The sequence below is a fragment of the Myxine glutinosa genome, chromosome 5, assembly GCF_964187855.1.
Source record: "Myxine glutinosa chromosome 5, kmMyxGlut1.1, whole genome shotgun sequence".
Lineage (NCBI taxonomy): Eukaryota > Metazoa > Chordata > Myxini > Myxiniformes > Myxinidae > Myxine > Myxine glutinosa.
Window position 1 is genome coordinate 115,193,319 of NC_136265.1, and position 19,555 is coordinate 115,212,873.

Sequence of the window (19,555 nt, forward strand, 5' to 3'; positions counted from 1 at the left end):
GGGGGGGGGGCGTACGATAGGAACGTACCTGTCTCACCTGGTTCCCATGTGCCCCCAGTGTGCATCACCTTACATTGCGTGCACTTTTGCGCCCTTACCACCTTACTCACTTGTTTCTTCTTTTGTCTCCCACCTCCGAGGATCTGGCTTTGGGGTAGAGAGAGAGGAGAGAGAGGTGCTGGCTGCGCAGTTGTGGGCCTGCACTTTCGCTGTTTGCTGCCGGGATCGATACACCATATGAACCGCAATGTTTGTGGCCACCCACAATGGACCGCAGTTCGTTTGCGGCCAAGCACCACCCGGGGATGGACCTATGGATCAACGTGGCACCTATGCCATACAGGTGAACCACTAATAGTTAACACCACCAAGTGCACCACAAGAAGAGCAAGAGACACCTGCAGGGTTAGGGGTTGTCGAATTTATTTTTATTCCAATGAACAATGGTGACTGCACCGATTGGTGGTGGGGTGGTGCTGTTGATGCTCGGGAAGGGTGCTCTGCACGTTATTAAAGGCCGTCGGCCACAGAGCACTCGTGGGTTGGTGTATCGATGTTGGCAAGCGCGCTCTCTCTATGCATAACATCTGCATGTGTTCCTCCAAAAACAGGTCCTGGATCGTAGTGTAAATAGCAGCGTAGTCTTGTAAATAATGCTCCCTACCGGCTGTATGTTTAGTTTGAGGATTCTTTCCGGATTCGGTTATCCTGTGGGTGTGTTTCTGTGAGGAGAAGGGTGCAACGTCGCAGGGGGACATATTTACTCATTTGTGAATATCTGTAAAACTGTCGCACTCAGGGTAGAGTTAATAGTAGAGGGAACTACATTGCGTGCCACACTAAAGTAGGTAAAAATTTATCGGGTCGGGACGCCCCGAGGGTAGAGAAGGGTGCAATGTTGCGAATATGGAATTTGGCCTCCATATCCGCTTGTAAATATTCCCCTATTTTCTCCAATACTCCCCAACTTTCCCCAATCCCCCATTCCCTAGTCCCATTGCATGTAAACAACAATCAGTAGAGCCGACCTTCCCCTTATTCCCCCATTAAATGTCGTGCCCAGGTCCACCGCACCACACGTAGACAACTTTCGGACATCTTCCTAGTTATTCTTAATCTATGTCAGTTAAGGCCTCGTTTCCATTAATTATGACTCTTCGTTGCACCAGAATGTGATTATATGGCATCAGTAGTGAGTTTAGGACCTTTCCCATACCTCCTCCCATCTTCTTCCCCAAACAACAACAATAACAACAACTACAACAACAATTACAACTACAACAACAACTACAACAACAATTACAACTACAACAACAACTACAACAACAATTACAACTACAACTACGACTACAACAACAGAGGGGCGGGGAGTGTGCGTCCTCACACCGGCTCGGTTACCCGCCATGACCATGCGCTCCACGGCGTTACCCCGAAGGGGCTGGCTGTCAGCTCCTCGTCAGGGGCGGAGCCAGTAACCCCCCCACGCACCCAATGAGAAGCAACGTGCCGATTCCATCTGGGGCGGAGCTAACGAGCCGAGGGCGTGTCACTCCCCGCCGGATATACGCGGCCCCGCGCCGGATGTGACGTCAGATGCGCCTCAGCTTGGAGAGAGAAGCCACCGCCACCCCCAGCGCGACGATACCTCCCCGCATCTTTGGACCGGACCGGACCGTACTGTACCCTGCCCCGAGCCCAGGAGGACCTGGAGCCATCGATCCTGCCTTTCCTAGCCATCAAACCCCCGTGTGAGTCAGCCGTTGTCCCGTTTGTCTGTCGTCTGTCCGGGGTTAATATAAGAGTGTGTCTAAGTGCCTGTCTTCCTGTAATATACCTCTAGCCCCTGTAATCTGACCTTTCCGTACGAATATAATCTCCTCCGGAGGTCTTGAGAATACGAAACATTGGTGTCGTATTGTGTTATTGTAATCCAGCCGGGTGTCTTCTTTTTCTTATTGAGCCAGCATCGCGCGACTAGTCAACGTTCGGGCACAATCGGGTAACTTGTGCAGACGTGGTCATACCATAAAACCGCTCGGTAAATAACATCCAAGCCACGTCTGTAACAATATATATATATATATATATATATATATATATATATATATATATATATATATATATATATATATTATATATATATATACTGTATATATATATATATATATATACACGAGTATGTTATATTATTAAAAACGTTTCTCCGCTCGTGTACATGTATGTTATCATATTATAAACATTCCCCCACTCGTGTACATGTATGTTATCATATTATAAACATTCCCCCACTCGTGTACATGTATGTTATCATATTATAAACATTCCCCCACTCATGTACATGTATGTTATCATATTATAAACATTCCCCCACTCGTGTACATGTATGTTATCATATTATTAACATTCCCCCACTCGTGTACATGTATGTTATCATATAAACATTCCCCCACTCGTGTACATGTATGTTATCATATTATAAACATTCCCCCACTCGTGTACATGTATGTTATCATATTATAAACATTCCCCCACTCGTGTACATGTATGTTATCGTATTGTAAACATTCCCCCACTCGTGTACATGTATGTTATCATATTATTAACATTCCCCCACTCGTGTACATGCATGTTATCATATTATAAACATTCCCCCACTCGTGTACATGTATGTTATCATATTATAAACATTCCCCCACTCGTGTACATGTATGTTATCATATTATAAACATTCCCCCACTCGTGTACATGTATGTTATCATATTATTAACATTCCCCCACTCGTGTACATGTATGTTATCATATTATAAACATTCCCCCACTCGTGTACATGTATGTTATCATATTATAAACATTCCCCCACTCGTGTACATGTATGTTATCATATTATAAACATTCCCCCACTCGTGTACATGTATGTTATCATATTATAAACATTCCCCCACATGTATGTTATCGTATTATAAACATTGCCCCACTCGTGTACATGTATGTTATCATATTATAAACATTCCCCCACTCGTGTACATGTATTTTATCGTATTATTAACATTCCCCCACTCGTGTACATGTATGTAATCACATTATAAACATTCCCCCACTCATGTACATGTATGTTATCATATTATAAACATTCCCACACATGTATGTTATCGTATTATTAACATTCCCCCACTCGTGTACATGTATGTTATCATATTATAAACATTCCCCCACTCGTGTACATGCATGTTATCATATTATAAGCATTCCCCCACTGGTGTACATGTATGTTATCATATTATAAACATTCCCCCATTCATGCACATGTATGTTATCATATTATTATCATTGCTCCACTGGTGTACATGTATGTTATCATATTATAAACATTCCCCCACTCGTGTACATGTATGTTATCATATTATTAACATTCCCCCACTGGTGTACATGTGTTATCATATTATAAACATCCCCCCACTCATGTACATGTATGTTGTCATATTATTATCATTGCTCCACTTGTATGCATGTATGTTATGATATTATTAACATTCCCCCACTGGTGTACATGTATGTTATCATATTATTAACATCCCCCCACTCGTGTACATGTATGTTATATTATTTACATTCCCCCACTCGTGTACATGTATGTTATCATATTATTAACAATCCCCCACTGGTGTACATGTATGTTATCATATTATAAACATTCCCCCACTCATGTACATGTATGTTATCATATTATTATCATTGCTCCACTGGTGTACATGCATGTTATCATATTATAAACATTCACCCACTCATGTACATGTATGTTATCATATTATTAACATTCCCCCACTCATGTACATGTATGTTATCATATTATTAACAATCCCCCACTCATGTACATGTATCTTATCATATTATTATCATTGCTCCACTCGTGTACATGTATGTTATCATATTATAAACATTCCCCCACTCATGCACATGTATGTTATCATATTATTATCATTGCTCCACTGGTGTACATGTATGTTATCATATTATAAACATTCCCCCACTCATGTACATGTATGTTACCATATTATAAACATTCCCCCACTCGTGTACATGTATGTTATCATATTAACATTCCCCCACTCATGTACATGTATGTTATCATATTATAAACATTCCCCCACTCGTGTACATGTATATTGTATGTTATCATATTATAAACATTCCCCCACTCGTGTACATGTATGTTATCATATTATAAACATTCCCCCACTCATGTACATGTATGTTATCATATTATTAACATTCCCCCACTCATGTACATGTATGTTATCATATTATCAACATTCCCCCACTCGTGTACATGTATGTTATCATATTATAAACATTCCCCCACTCGTGTACATGTATGTTACCATATTATAAACATTCCCCCACTCGTGTACATGTATATTGTATATTATATTATAAACATTCCCCCACTCGTGTACATGTATGTTATCATATTATAAACATTCCCCCACTCATGTACATGTATGTTATCATATTATTAACATTCCCCCACTCGTGTACATGTATGTTATCATGTTATTAAAATGTTTCATTACAAATACAAGTTTTCTCGTGTGATTTGATCGAATGCGCCCCCCAATCTACCCTCCGCTCGGCGTGTTCTCGCGTCACGTGATCGGTGTTTGTCATCACCTGGAAGGTGCTGAAGCGCTGCTCGTACTCGTGCTTCTCCCTGTACGTCTTGTTGAACGTTTTCATAAAGCCGATGAAACGGACAAAATCACCGGCCACGAGACTCTCGGACGTTCCGATGATACACGAGGCCAGAGACAAACCTAGGAGCAGACAAGACGGAGGCATGACCCTGGGGGGAGTCGATCGTCCCTCGTCACGCATAACCCTGTGTTTACCTAACGTTCTTCCTCTTCACCTGCCCCCGCCAAATCCTGTGCCATGTGTCGCGTCCACTAAAACGTGCCATATCGATACACGAGGCCAGGTGTCACTGTGCTCGGACTTTACACAATGGTAAATCATCCTCGGTGACGGAATTTGCTTATTCTCCATTTATACACGATAAAATCTCTCCCTGTACGAGATCTCGTGTTTGGCGTGAGTGTGACGTCAGGGGGAGGGGGAGAGGGAGAGGGAGAGGGGGAGGGAGTAATTTACTCCCGCCAGTATGGCAGGTGGTGGGACACAAAACCTCCTGTAGTTCACCTGTTTACCTGTGTCACTGATATTACCCCGCGCGACAAGCGCGGAGTACCACTTCACTGGTAATTCCCTATGTGTCCCAAGAGGCGACCAAGAGGGTTGGCGGCAGGAAGGGCATCCGGCCATAAAACATTGCTTCAAAAAGGGGACCAAGGTGCCCAAAACAGGCCAACCCCTGCTCTGTGGGGGAAAATGGCCTCTAAAGGTGGTATATATATATACGAGTATGTTATATTATTAAAAACGTTTCTCCGCTCGTGTACATGTATGTTATCATATTAAAAACGTTTCTCCGCTCGTGTACATGTATGTTATATTATAAACATTCCCCCACTCGTGTACATGTATGTTATCATATTATAAACATTCCCCCACTCGTGTACATGTATGTTATCATATTATAAACATTCCCCCACTCGTGTACATGTATGTTATCATATTATAAACATTCCTCCACTCGTGCACATGTATGTTATCATATTATTAACATTCCCCCACTCATGTACATGTATGTTATCATATTATAAACATTCCCCCGTTTTCATTGGTTAAATGAAATTGGTTAAAAAGGTGATCAGTCGCGTACGTACTTTCAATGAAAACCGTTCAACGGAGGAAATTGAAACTTCACCACATGTTACATGACCATTTGATAAAGCACACATTACTTGGATAGCGCCCACCTCCTCACACCTTACATTACATGGTGAATTAAAGAAAGACCTTGCCCAGAGATAAATAAATAAATAAATAAATAAAAGTAGGGGCAATACCGCAGGGCTTCACCTGGTAGAATAAAGCAGTATACTACACCGCGTAAAGGTATTTTAAAGCAATTTCAATGTACTAGGGCATGCCCGTACTATATCTATATCTAAAATTATATCCCCCCCTCTATTTACATGAAATGGTTTGGTTCATGAAATGTTTTGGTCCATTCGCAACGCCAAAGCGAACGGCGAACGCTTTACATGAAATGGTTTGGTGCATGAAATGTTTTGGTTCATTCGCAACGCCAAAGCGAACGGCGAACGGCTTGCGAGTACAGTGACAATCCCCCCGGGGTTTTTATTAGTTTAAAAACATAGTTTAACGCCAACATAGCGCCAACATAGTTTGCAAACGTGAAATAAATGAATACGCTCTCAAATGTGCCATCCGAGGCAGAGTGTGTCCGCCACGTTCGGCACACGCGATAGCTCGCTGCTCTCTGATTGGTTGAATCGTTTTTTGGACATAGCTCGGTAAGTAATTGTCCGATTAATATGAAACCTTGAAAAGGCACATCCTCGGGTCCCCAGCAATATACCTGGCAAGTTTCAAGTATATCGGACCCGTGGTTGTCGAGAAACAGCGGTCACAGACAAACAAACGTACAAACGTACAAACGTACAAACGTACAAACAAACACACAGAGATTACTGGAATTATAGATAGATGCTAGAAGACAGGGCTATCGTAAGGTTTTAAACAAAAAAAAACTATTTTGGGGGATCAAACCTGGATCCACTTTGACCCCGGTAAACCCCCTTAGACCACAATGTTTTCAATGCCGTGAACAAACTTTAGTCACAACACAACAAACATCATTTGTGCCAGATTTGGTCAAAATCCCATCAGCGGTTTCGGAGAAGAAGTTGCAGGTGTTTACGGACAGACAGTGCGCCATCCCATAAACTCCCCAGAACTCTGTTCCAGGTGAGTTAAAAACCACCCCATAAGCTCCCCTGAACTTCGTTCCAGGTGAGTTAAAACCCATCCCATAAGCTCCCCGGAACTCTGTTCCAGGTGAGTTAAAAACCATCCCATAAGCTCCCCTGAATTCTGTTCCATGTGAGTTAAAACCCATCCCATAAGCTCCCCTGAACTTCGTTCCAGGTGAGTTAAAAACCATCTCATAAGCTCCCCTGAACTCTGTTCCAGGTGAGTTAAAAACCATCCCATAAGCTCCCCTCAACTCCATTCCAGGCTCCAGGTGAGTTAAACACCATCCCATAAACTCCCCGGAACTCTGTTCCATGTGAGTTAAAAACCATCCCATAAGCTCCCCTGAACTCTGTTCCATGTGAGTTAAAAACCATCCCATAAGCTCCCCGGAACTCTGTTCCATGTGAGTTAAAAACCATCCCAAAAGCTCCCCTGAACTTCGTTCCAGTTGAGATAAAAACCATCCCATAAGCTCCCCTCAACTCCATTCCAGCCTCCAGGTGAGTTAAACGCCATCCCATCAACTCCCCTGAACTCTGTTCCAGGTGAGTTAAAAACCATCCCATAAGCTCCCCTCAACTCCATTCCAGCCTCCAGGTGAGTTAAAAACCATCCCATAAGCTCCCCTGAACCCTGTTCCAGGTGAGTTAAAAACCATCCCAGAAGCTCCCCTCAACTCCATTCCAGCCTCCAGGTGAGTTAAACGCCATCCCATAAACTCCCCAGAACTCTGTTCCAGGTGAGTTAAAAACCATCCCATAAGCTCCCCGGAACTCTATTCCATGTGAGTTAAAAACCATCCCATAAGCTCCCCTGAACTTCGTTCCAGGTGAGTTAAAAACCATCCCATAAGCTCCCCGGAACTCTGTTCCATGTGAGTTAAAAACCATCCCATAAGCTCCCCTGAACTTCGTTCCAGGTGAGTTAAAAACCATCCCATAAGCTCCCCGGAACACTGTTCCAGGTGAGTTAAAAACCATCCCATAAACTCCCATGAACTCTGTTCCAGGTGAGTTAAAAACCATCCCATAAGCTCCCCTGAACTTCGTTCCAGGTGAGTTAAAAACCATCCCATAAGCTCCCCTGAACTCTGTTCCATGTGATTTTAAAACCATCCCATTTCCCATAAGCTCCCCTCGACTCCATTCCAGCCTCCAGGTGAGTTAAACACCATCCCATAAACTCCCCGGAACTCTGTTCCAGGTGAGTTAAAAACCATCCCATAAGCTCCCCTCAACTCTGTTCCATGTGATTTAAAAACCATCCCATTTCCCATAAGCTCCCCTCGACTCCATTCCAGCCTCCAGGTGAGTTAAACACCATCCCATAAACTCCCCGGAACTCTGTTCCACGTGAACTGTTACTAACAGGTAATAGTGGTAATAGTGAGAGAGTTAAAAACCATCCCATAAGCTCCCCTGAACTCTGTTCCATGTGATTTTAAAACCATCCCATTTCCCATAAGCTCCCCTCGACTCCATTCCAGCCTCCAGGTGAGTTAAAAACCATCCCATAAGCTCCCCTGAACTCTGTTCCATGTGATTTAAAAACCATCCCATTTCCCATAAGCTCCCCTCGACTCCATTCTAGCCTCCAGGTGAGTTAAACACCATCCCATAAGCTCCCCGGAACTCTGTTCCAGGTGAGTTAAAAAACATCCCATAAGCCCCCCGGAACTCTGTTCCAGGTGAGTTAAAAACCATCCCATAAGCTCCCCGGAACTCTGTTCCAGGTGAGTTAAAAACCATCCCATAAGCTCCCCGGAACTCTGTTCCAGGTGAGTTAAAAACCATCCCATAAGCTCCCCGGAACTCTGTTCCAGGTGAGTTAAAAACCATCCCATAAGCTCCCCGGAACTCTGTTCCAGGTGAGTTAAAAACCATCCCATAAGCTCCCCGGAACTCTGTTCCAGGTGAGTTAAAAACCATCCCATAAGCTCCCCGGAACTCTGTTCCAGGTGAGTTAAAAACCATCCCATAAGCTCCCCGGAACTCTGTTCCAGGTGAGTTAAAAACGATCCCATAAGCTCCCCGGAACTCTGTTCCAGGTGAGTTAAAAACCATCCCATAAGCTCCCCAGAACTCTGTTCTCCTGGAACTGTGTTCTATTTTCACGTTGACACGTGTTCTATTTTCACGTTGACACGTGTTCTATTTTCACGTTGCCACGTGTTCTATTTTCACGTGGACACGTGCTCTATTTTCACGTTGACACGTGTTCTACTTTCACGTTGACACGTGTTCTACTTTCACGTTGACACGTGTTCTATTTTCACGTTGACACGTGTTCTACTTTGACGTTGACACGTGTTCTATTTTCACGTTGACACGTGTTCTATTTTCACGTTTAACACGTGTTCTATTTTCACGTTGACACGTGTTCTACTTTCACGTTCACACGTGTTCTATGTTCAGGTTGACACGTGTTCTACTTTCACGTTGACACGTGTGCTACTTTCACGTTGACACGTGTTCTACTTTCACGTTGACACGTGTTCTACTTTCACGTTGACACGTGTTCTACTTTCACGTTGACACGTGTTCTAATTTCACGTTGACACGTGTTCTATTTTCACGTTGACACATGTTTCTATTTTCATGTTGACACATGTTCTATTTTCACGTATTTTCATTATTTTCATAATCGTTTGCACACATATTTTCACATGTTTTGGAAATGTTGCTTTTGAAATGTCAATTTTGGAAATCTAGCACGTGTTGCTCTTGGTAATTTTGGAATTAAAGAGGAGGACGTCATGTATGAAGGTGCAAATATTCCCCGTTTTATCCGGACACCGTGACCGCCGGTTTATTTCCGTTTCCGGGAGGCGGGAGTTGCGGCTCTGCTCAGACGGCGCTGGGGTGAATCAGGCCTGTCGCTGCAGAGTCAATAAACATGTGCTACAATCGATCGTAGTCTGTCGAGATACCTTACAATGTCCAACCACATCTGGGTCTGAGTGACCCCGGATCACTGAGCTGTATATATAACTGCTGTACTGTGCCCCGCTGTGGTGATAAGTAGGCAGCGAGTGGCACCAGCGACCGCCATCTTGGAATACCCCAGGGAAACTATTCAGCTCACTGGTTTCAGTTATAAAGATGGTGTTATGTTGTGCTTTCGGCTGCAATCACAGACATTCCTGCGAGTTGTTGAGAGAGGAGGAGGGGAGGAGGATGGTGAAGGGGAGAGGAGGAGACGGGAGAGTAGGATGAGAGGAGGAAGTGAGGTTAAGGGAAGGGAGTGGGAGAGGGGATGGAGGAAGGGAGTGGGAGAGGGGAGGAAGGGAGTGAGAGAGGGGAGGGAGGGAGTGGGAGAGGGGAGGGAGGGGAAGTGAGTGGGAGAGGGGAGGGAGGGAGGGGAAGAGGAGGGAAGGATAAGGTGGGGAGGGGGAGAGCGGAGGAAATGGGAGAGGATGTGGAGAGGGGAGAAGGGAGAGAGCAAAGAGGAGTGGGAAAGGGGCCTGTGGGGGAGGGAGAGTTGTGGGGAGGGAGAGTTGTGGGGGAGAGAGGTGTGGGGGAGAGACAGGTGTGGGGAGGGAGAGGTGAGGGGAGAGAGAGGTGTGGGGAGGGAGAGATGAGGGGAGAGAAGTGTCGGGGAGAGCGGTGTGGGGGAGAGAGAGGTGTGGGGAGAGAGAGGTGAGGGGAGAGAGAGAAGCTCAATTTGTATTTTAAACCATAAAATATTTGTGATTTACTAAAATCAGACTCTCAGTTTTGTCAGTCACCTTGGTAGCTCCATTACAAGGCTCCAAAGGAAAACAAACAAAAAATGAAAACAAACGTGAAGCACGTGCTAATCACACTCTCAGCTATGCCTGTTCAGCTGTACATCTCGTGTTATAAACCACCCCAGTCTCCCCTACCCCCCACACCACTCTGCCCCCCACCCCACACCATAGACAATGCGGAAGTGGCGGCGCCTCACTTCATGACATCACGGTAAATCGTGAAGAAGAAGATTTCGTCTTTTAATTGCAAAATGATTTACTTTATAAATCACATATATGAATGCGTCCCGTTTAAACAAGTACCTGTGAATGTGTGTCCCACTAACAATTACCTGTCAGTGTGCATATACTAACAGGTAATAGTTTAAATGGGACACACAATAGCAGGTAATTGGTCAAACGGGACACATCCGAACAGGTAATTGTTTAAACGGGTCACACCCTTCCAGGTAATTGTTCAAACGGGACATACATGAACAGGTAATTGTTTAAACGGGACACACACAAACAGGTAATTGTTTAAACGGGACACACGCAAACAGGTAATTGTTTAAACGGGACACACACAAACAGGTAATTGTTTAAACGGGACACACACAAACAGGTAATTGTTTAAACTGCAGACACATTAACACGGTTGGAGGGAGGTAGACTGAGTTGTTTTGAGGTTAGACAAGGTTTTTATAGAACCGGTTATTTGACCCGGAGCGCTGCACGCCCTTACAGCCAAGGTTGGCACCTGCTCTCCGAGGAATGTGCAGCAAGCACTTGCTTTTCTCTCACATGACTGCACTTTCGACATGTTGCTGAACGAATCTTTTGTGTGGACAAGGTTCAGTGTATGACGAGCTGGGACGTTCCGTGGACCGTGATGGTGCAACCGACGTACATTATAAATTACACAATAACGTGCATTACCTACATTATAAATTATACAATAACGTGCATTACCTACATTATAAATTATACAATAACGTGCTTTACCTGTATTATAAATTATACAATAACGTGCATTACCTACATTATAAATTATACAATACCGTGCATTACCTACATTATAAATTATACAATACCGTGCATTACCTACATTGTAAATTATACAATAACGTGCATTACCTACATTATAAATTATACAATAACGTGCATGACCTACATTATAAATTATACAATACCGTGCATTACCTACATTGTAAATTATACAATAACGTGCATTACCTACATTATAAATTATACAATACCGTGCATTACCTACATTGTAAATTATACAATAACGTGCATTACCTACATTATAAATTATACAATAACGTGCATGACCTACATTATAAATTATACAATAACGTGCATTACCTACATTATAAATTATACAATAACGTGCATGACCTACATTATAAATAATACAATAACGTGCATTACCTACATTACAAATTATACAATAACGTGCATTATCTACATTATAAATGACACAATAACGTGCATTACCTACATTATAAATTACACAATAACGTGCATTACCAACATTATAAATTATACAATAACGTGCATTACCTTCATTATAAATTACACAATAACGTGCATTACCTACATTATAAATTATACAATAACGTGCATTACCTACATTATAAATTATACAATAACATGCATTACCTGTATTATAAATTATACAATAATGTGCATTACCTACATTATAAATTACACAATAACGTGCGTTACCTCCATTATAAATTATACAATAACGTGCATTACCTACATTATAAATTACACAATAACGTGCATTACCTGCATTATAAATTATACAAATTTTTTTTTTTTTTTTTTGAATACAAGATCGAGGCTCGTGAAAGCTAACATTAATCACACAAAAAGTCAACCGACACATAAAACACAAAATAAGGGGAGCGGAACAAGACGGGGAGAGAGGCGGAAGGACGCAAACACAACATTTGAGAGCAGGGACCGAGAGACATGGATACATCGAGAGATCTGAGAGAGGGCGAGGGCTTTGGGGGGGAGGGCATGGGAAGGGGGGGGGGAGAGGTATAAAACATATGGACACTGTCAGGACTTCCAGAAAAGAAGTTGGAATTTCAAAAAAAGTGCATCTGGGGTGAATTAGCGGGGATAGAAAAGATCAAGGTTTTGGATGGGGGAAGATAAGAGATGGTGGTGAACAGCTGTTTTAAACACCTGGAGGGAGGAGTGGGATTGAAGGGAGTGGGGGAGTTTGTTCCAGAGGCGGAAGAAGAGGGGAATTAAAGAGTGAAGGTGAGCAGAGAGCCTAGATTTTGGCAGTTTAACCGTAAGAGGGTTGCTGGCAGATCTTGTGCGACCTGTAGGAATATTAATGGGACAGAGCACAGAGAGAGCTGGGGGAGCAAGGCCGGAGAGGAGTCGGTAAAAGACAGAAAGTCCACCAACCTGCCTGCGGTGAGTAATTGAAAGGCCCTCGGAGTTAGCTTCATCGCAGGAGATTTCAATGATTCTGAAAGCTTTGGTTTCAACAGCGTGAAGCCGAGATAGGTGTGAGGCAGGAGCACCGGCCCAGAGGGGGGAACAGTATTCCATTGAGCTGCACCTGAAAGCCTTGTATGTGGTGAGGAGCTCAGGTGAGCCAAGGAAGGACTTCGCACGACCGAGGATGCCCAGTCGGCGACTGGCTTTGGCGGCCAGCTTGGAAATGTGGTTATCCCAAGAAAGACATCCATCCATTGTTGAGACAGCAGAAGCAACATGTCCAGAGTAGAATGACCTGGTCTGAATCCAAATTGATGATCAGAGATCAAGCCATTGGAGAAGAGGAAGGATTGGAGATCCGAAGCAATGATTGATTCCATGACTTTGCTGATCATTGGGAGAAGGCTGATTGGTCTGTAGTTGCGAGGATATGTTTTTGCACCTTTTTGTGTAAAGCGGTAATGTTTGCTGATTTCCAAGATGCTGGCAGATGACCTTGAGCAAAAGAGAGGGTGAAGAGAACAGAGAGAGGGTGAGATAGAGCGGCAGAGCAGGATTTTAGGACCCGTGGGCTGATGCCGTCTGGTCCAGTTGCAGAAACAGAGTCGAGGTTTGACAAAAACTTCTCCACCTTGTCAGGAGAGAAGGACACAGAGTCCAGGAGCAGTTGGGTTCGACTGGGTAAGGTGGGAACAGAGAGAGATGGGTTTGGGACACAAGATTTTGAGGCAAACACAGAGTTGAGGCATTCGGCTTTGTCACGTGCGGTGTCAACTGTGTAGCCATTTGAGGTAAGGGAGGGGATGGAGGGGGAACAAACACCAGAAACGGATTTGACCAGATGCCACCAGGATTTGGAGGAAGGAGACAGGTTTGAGAGTTCATTCTTGAGTGTGGAGAGATAGTGCTTCCTGGCACTCCTGAGGGTGGACACACACTTGTTCCGAGCTTGGTGGAAGGAACTGAGATTGCCTTCAGTTGGATTTGCCTTCCAAGAGGCAAAGGCAAGTTGTTTCAGGGCAACTGCCTCACCACAAGATTCAGTGTACCATGGACGGGAGGAAGGGCAAGACAACTGCAGACGAGATGGGATAAATCTGTGCATGAGAGAGAGCAGTTTGCTTTGGAAGAATTACCAGGAAGAATTTATGTCAGAGGCAGTAGAGATGGAAGACCAGTCCAGATGATTGATGGCTGCTTGAAGACCATGCCAGCCGGCCTGTGTGAAATGCCAGACTCATCGGCGCTGAGGAGGCTCTCTGAGAATGGCCAGAGAGATATCCACTTTAACAAGCACATGATCAGAAGAACCGATTGGAGCAGAAGAAGATCAGCAGAAATTTGCAAGGAAGTTTGTCATAAACAAGTCTAGAAGACAAGATACTCAATTATTGACTGAGATCCGGGTCGGGAAATTGACAGAATGTGTCAATCCCAGTGAGTCACAGAAGTCCTTTGCTGAGATGCCATGGCTGGTGAGAGAGGAACCCACACCCAGCCAGCTGGCATGATGACAGTTGAAGACGCCACATATGAGGAAGAGAGAGTTGGGATGAGTTGATAGAAGTTGGTCCATGTTGTCAGACAGCGAAATGTGAATGGAGTCATCACTGTTTGGAGGACGGTACAGAACACATATGAACAGAAGGTGGGAGCGGAGAGGAAGCCATAGCCAGAGGTACTCCTGGGGGTGGGGTGGAGAGAGGGCAGTGCAAGGAGAGTGAGGAAGAGAGTTTTTGATAAAGATAGCAACCCCACCACCAGGACGAGGCTCAGGTCTATCATACCGGAGGAGGGAGTAACCAGGAAGGGATATTAAGGAATCGGAGACATCTTGAAGGAGGAAAGTTTCTGTTAAGCAGATCAAGTCTGGATTGTCAGAAGCAACCTGAATGGACAGATCAATCAGGTTTGAGCGAAGGCCCCGGATGTTTGAGGTCCATACCGTTAATGAGGAGAGAGGAGGAGCATCGGGTGTAGGACAGGGGAGGGGTGAGGTACGTTCAGATGAAGGATGAGAGGGGGAGGTAGGGAGAGCAGTTGATAGTGTGTCAAAGATTACAGAAGAGTTACAAGAGAGGGAAGGATGAGGAGGACGAAAGATTTGATGGTGATGGGATGAGGCACAGTGAGGGGTTGTTTGAGGGGGGGGGGGGTGGAGGGGGGAGGCAACTTATTGAATATTAATTATATAAGTCATTAATCAGAAAAATTAAATAACTTGTTGATTATCCAATAAATATTTAATCGATTAATTGATTAATCATTAATTCAAAAATATTCTTTACAGCCAAACACTTGGTCATTTTCGGGTCCAAATATCAGCTTCCTAGCTCAAAACGTGCCTGAGATAAGGCCCGGAAGAGAAAGGAAATAAATAAGTACTTAATCGATAATAATTAAGTAAATAATCAATTAATTAATTGATTATTTTTTTAATTGATTAATCAAAAAACAAAAAAATACCGTTTTTGCCAAAGCACCTGCTCACTATCGTGCCGAAATTTCAGCTTCCTTGCTCAAAGGATGGCTGAGATATCGCCCGGACAAACAAACAAACAAACAAACAAACAAACAAGAAAACAAACAAACAACCAGAGTGAAAACTGAGTACTCCCTTTCAGCGTGCGTCATTGCCGAGCCCCCTTCGGTGCCCGGCAATGACGTCATGCAGTGCCTGGAGATGGGAGAGGAAAGGAGCCGTGTACAATATTCGCAAATGCTGGTCGAGTTTATCGTGATGTACAGATTCAATACAGACGCAGTGGCCCAACATAGCAATTTTTGGCAAACAGGTTCATTCGTCAGCAAAGCGACAAGTAGCCTCTGCTAGAATTCTAGTATTATATAGATAACGTAACTACTTGAAGACAAGCTCTAAACTTGGGTAATATAGGCGTGGCTTCAAATCACACGTAACTATCTGGGCCTGGATTGGGCATGGCCTCAAATCAATACGTAACTATCTGGGCCTGGATTGGGTGTGGCCTCAAATCAATACGTAACTATCTGGGCCTACATTGGGTTTGGCTTCAAATAAACACGTCACTCCCTGGACCTGGATTGGGCGTGGCTTCAAATCACACGTAAATATCTGGGCCTGGATTGGGCGTGGCCTCAAATCAATCCGTAACTATCTGGGCCTACATTGGGCGTGGCTTCAAATAAACACGTCACTCCCTGGACCTGGATTGGGCGTGGCTTCAAATCACACGTAACTATCTGGGCCTGGATTGGGCGTGGCTTCAATTCAACACGTCACTCCCTGGGCCTGGATTGGGCGTGGCTTCAAATCACACATAACTATCTGGGCCTGGATTGGGCGTGACTTCAAATCAACACGTCACTCCCTGGGCCTGGATTGGTCATGGCTTTAAATGAACATGGATAACTCTCTCCCGGTAAGTGTCGGTACGGGATCGTGTTTCAGAAATTTCCGAGGCTTGTTTCCCAAGTAGAGATCAATGCTCACGGCTCGAAGTGGTCTTCGCAAACAACATGCTATTTTGAATGAACACGCGTTTTGATGTTGAATTTAGTTGTTCCTAGGTTTTTCAACAACAAAGCACATGATTGGTAACGATGTATTTGTGGATCAGGGATGCAAAAAACCGACTTCTGAATTCTACGGGCAAATTCCTCGACGAATTAAAGAGTTAAATTACAGTGGTTCCCAAAATTTTTGGTTTCGACCCTGAATTCAATCTTGTCCTGGCCTGGCGGCCAAAAAACGCTGAACATGCAGTGTAAATGACCTATCATTTTGATACATTGTTTATTCATATAGTTTTATTGAATTAATTACCAACACATAATGATTTTCAAAGTTTTTAATTGGACAAAATGAAAAGAAATTTACAAGAAAATGAGACTTTATTACACTAAGATTGTCTCAGTGGCGACATTGATACTGCTTCATTTTGTGGGTAAGCTCCTCCAAGTTTGGTTTTATGTTGATGGACAGAGAGCACAGCGCAAGTCATGCTGAGGATACACGTGGTTCCTTGTTGATGGACAGAGCACAACCCAAGGCATGCCTAGGATCCTCTTGAGGAAATGTCCCGCTGAGTATGGTGAGGAAAGCGACGCCATTGATATGACGTCACTGGTACCCAGAGGATTCCGGGAAGTGACGAAGTAACGACACTTCCCCCAAGTTCAGCGACTGCGTTAAGTGTTTGTCTCGTCAGTGTGTGTGTGTGTGTGTGTGTGTGTGTGTGTGTGTGTGTGTGTGTGTGTGTGTGTGTGTGTGTGTGTGTGTGTGTGTGTGTGTGTGTGTGTGTGTGTGTGTGTGATCTCTATCACGAGCCTTCGCCCGTGCATTAAAAAGGGTCGAAAGGCGCAAGGAGTCTAAGAGTTAAAAGTTAAGAGTTTAAGTCTTTAAATGTCGAAAATAGTCGAAAATGTCTCAAAGATCCAAAATAGTATAAAGGGTCTTAAAGGGTACAAAATGTCTAAAACGTCTAATGTGTCTAAAGGGTGTGTCCCAGCAGTAGTTACAGGTTTAAAGGTGTGTTCCAGCAGTAGTTACAGGTTTAGAGGTGTGTTCCAGCAGTAGTTACAGGGTGTGTTCCAGCAGTAGTTACAGGTTTAAAGGGTGTATTCCAGCAGTGGTTACAGGTTAAAAGGTGTGTTCCAGCAGTAGTTACAGGTTTAAAGGTGTGTTCCAGCAGTAGTTACAGGTTTAAAGGGGTGTTCCAGCAGTAGTTACAGGTTTAAAGGTGTGTTCCAGCAGTAGTTACAGGTTCAAAGGTGTGTTCCAGCAGTAGTTACAGGTTTAAAGGTGTGTTCCAGCAGTAGTTACAGGTTTAAAGGTGTGTTCCAGCAGTAGTTACAGGTTTAAAGGTGTGTTCCAGCAGTAGTTACAGGTTTAAAGGTGTGTTCCAGCAGTAGTTACAGGTTTAAAGGTGTGTTCCAGCAGTAGTTACAGGTTTAAAGGTGTGTTCCAGCAGTAGTTACAGGTTTAAAGGTGTGTTCCAGCAGTAGTTACAGGTTTAAAGAGTGTGTTACAGCAGTAGTTACAGGTTTAAAGGTGTGTTCCAGCAGTAGTTACAGGTTTAAAGGTGTGTTCCAGCAGTAGTTACAGGTTTAAAGGTGTGTTCCAGCAGTAGTTACAGGTTTAAAGGTGTGTTCCAGCAGTAGTTACAGGTTTAAAGGTGTATTCCAGCAGTGGTTACAGGTTTAAAGCTGTGTTCCAGCAGTAGTTACAGGTATAAAGGGTGTGTTCCAGCAGTGGTTACAGGTTTAAAGGGGTGTATCAGCAGTAGTTACAGGTTTAAAGGGTGTATTCCAGCAGTAGTTACAGGTTTAAAGGTGTGTTCCAGCAATAGTTACAAGTTTAAAGGGTGTGTTCCAGCAGTAGTACAGGTTTAAAGGGTGTGTTCCAGCAGTAGTTACATGTTTAAAGAGTGTGTTCCAGCAGTGGTTATAGGTTTAAAGGTGTGTTCCAGCAGTAGTTAAAGGTTTAGAGGTGTGTTCCAGCAGTAGTTACAGGTTTAAAGGGTGTGTTCCAGCAGTAGTTACAGGTTTAAAGGTGTGTTCCAGCAGTAGTTACAGGTTTAAAGGTGTGTTCCAGCAGTAGTTACAAGATTAAAGGGTGTGTTCCAGCAGTAGTACAGGTTTAAAGGGTGTGTTCCAGCAGTAGTTACAGGTTTAAAGGGTGTATTCCAGCAGTAGTTACAGGTTTAAAGTTGTGTTCCAGCAGTAGTTACAGGTTTAAAGTTGTGTTCCAGCAGTAGTTACAGGTATAAATGGTGTGTTCCAGTCGTAGTTACAGGTTTAAAGGTGTGTTCCAGCAGTAGTTACATGTTTAAAGAGTGTGTTCCAGCAGTGGGTACAGGTTTAAAGGTGTGTTCCAGGAGTAGTCACAGGTTTAAAGGGTCTAAAGGGGTTTAAATGTCAACAGGGGCTAATTGTCTGAAGGTCTCAGGGTCAAGGGGTGTAAGCAGTCTAAAGTGTGTAAAGTTCTTCAGGAGTCTATAGGATCTTAATGGGTCGTAATGGGTATAAATGGTCATACAAGGTGTAAATGGTCTAAATGTTGTAAAGGGGACGAAATGCCTAAAAGGTTCGTTCAAATAGTCCGGAATTAGTTAATAGACACACATTAGTCATCGTCCAATAATACGCAATTAATACACTACAAGTAAACGTATTGATATTCCTCTCTACACTACAAGTAAACGTATTGATATTCCTCTCTGCACTACAAGTGAACGTATTGCTATTCCTCTCTACACTACATGTAAACGTATTGCTATTCCTCTCTGCACTACAAGTAAACGTATTGATATTCCTCTCTGCACTACAAGTAAACGTATTGATATTCCTCTCTGCACGACAAGTAAACGTATTGATATTCCTCTCTGCACGACAAGTAAACGTATTGATATTCCTCTCTGCACTACAAGTAAACGTATTGATATTCCTCTCTGCACTACAAGTAAACGTATTGATATTCCTCTCTGCACTACA

At 43.6% G+C, this 19,555-nt stretch overlaps 1 protein-coding gene across 6 annotated transcripts in view; it reads right to left on the reverse strand.

Annotated features, from left to right (window-relative positions):
* Window positions 1-5,073, reverse strand: part of CTSO (cathepsin O) — a 49,606-nt gene extending 44,533 nt beyond the window's left edge. Inside the window, exons 1-2 of one of the 6 annotated variants that reach the window (XM_078778579.1) lie at window positions 4,887-5,073; window positions 4,669-4,811 (exon numbers count right to left, since the gene is read on the reverse strand). In XM_078778579.1, the coding sequence (XP_078634705.1) occupies window positions 4,669-4,734 (66 nt within the window). In that variant the 5' untranslated portion in view covers window positions 4,735-4,811; window positions 4,887-5,073. Of the gene's footprint in view, window positions 1-4,668 lie in introns of all 6 variants that reach the window. The other 5 variants (XM_078778580.1, XM_078778581.1, XM_068116523.2 and 2 more) reach the window with 5 other exon arrangements.
* Window positions 5,074-19,555: the final 14,482 nt, after the last annotated feature.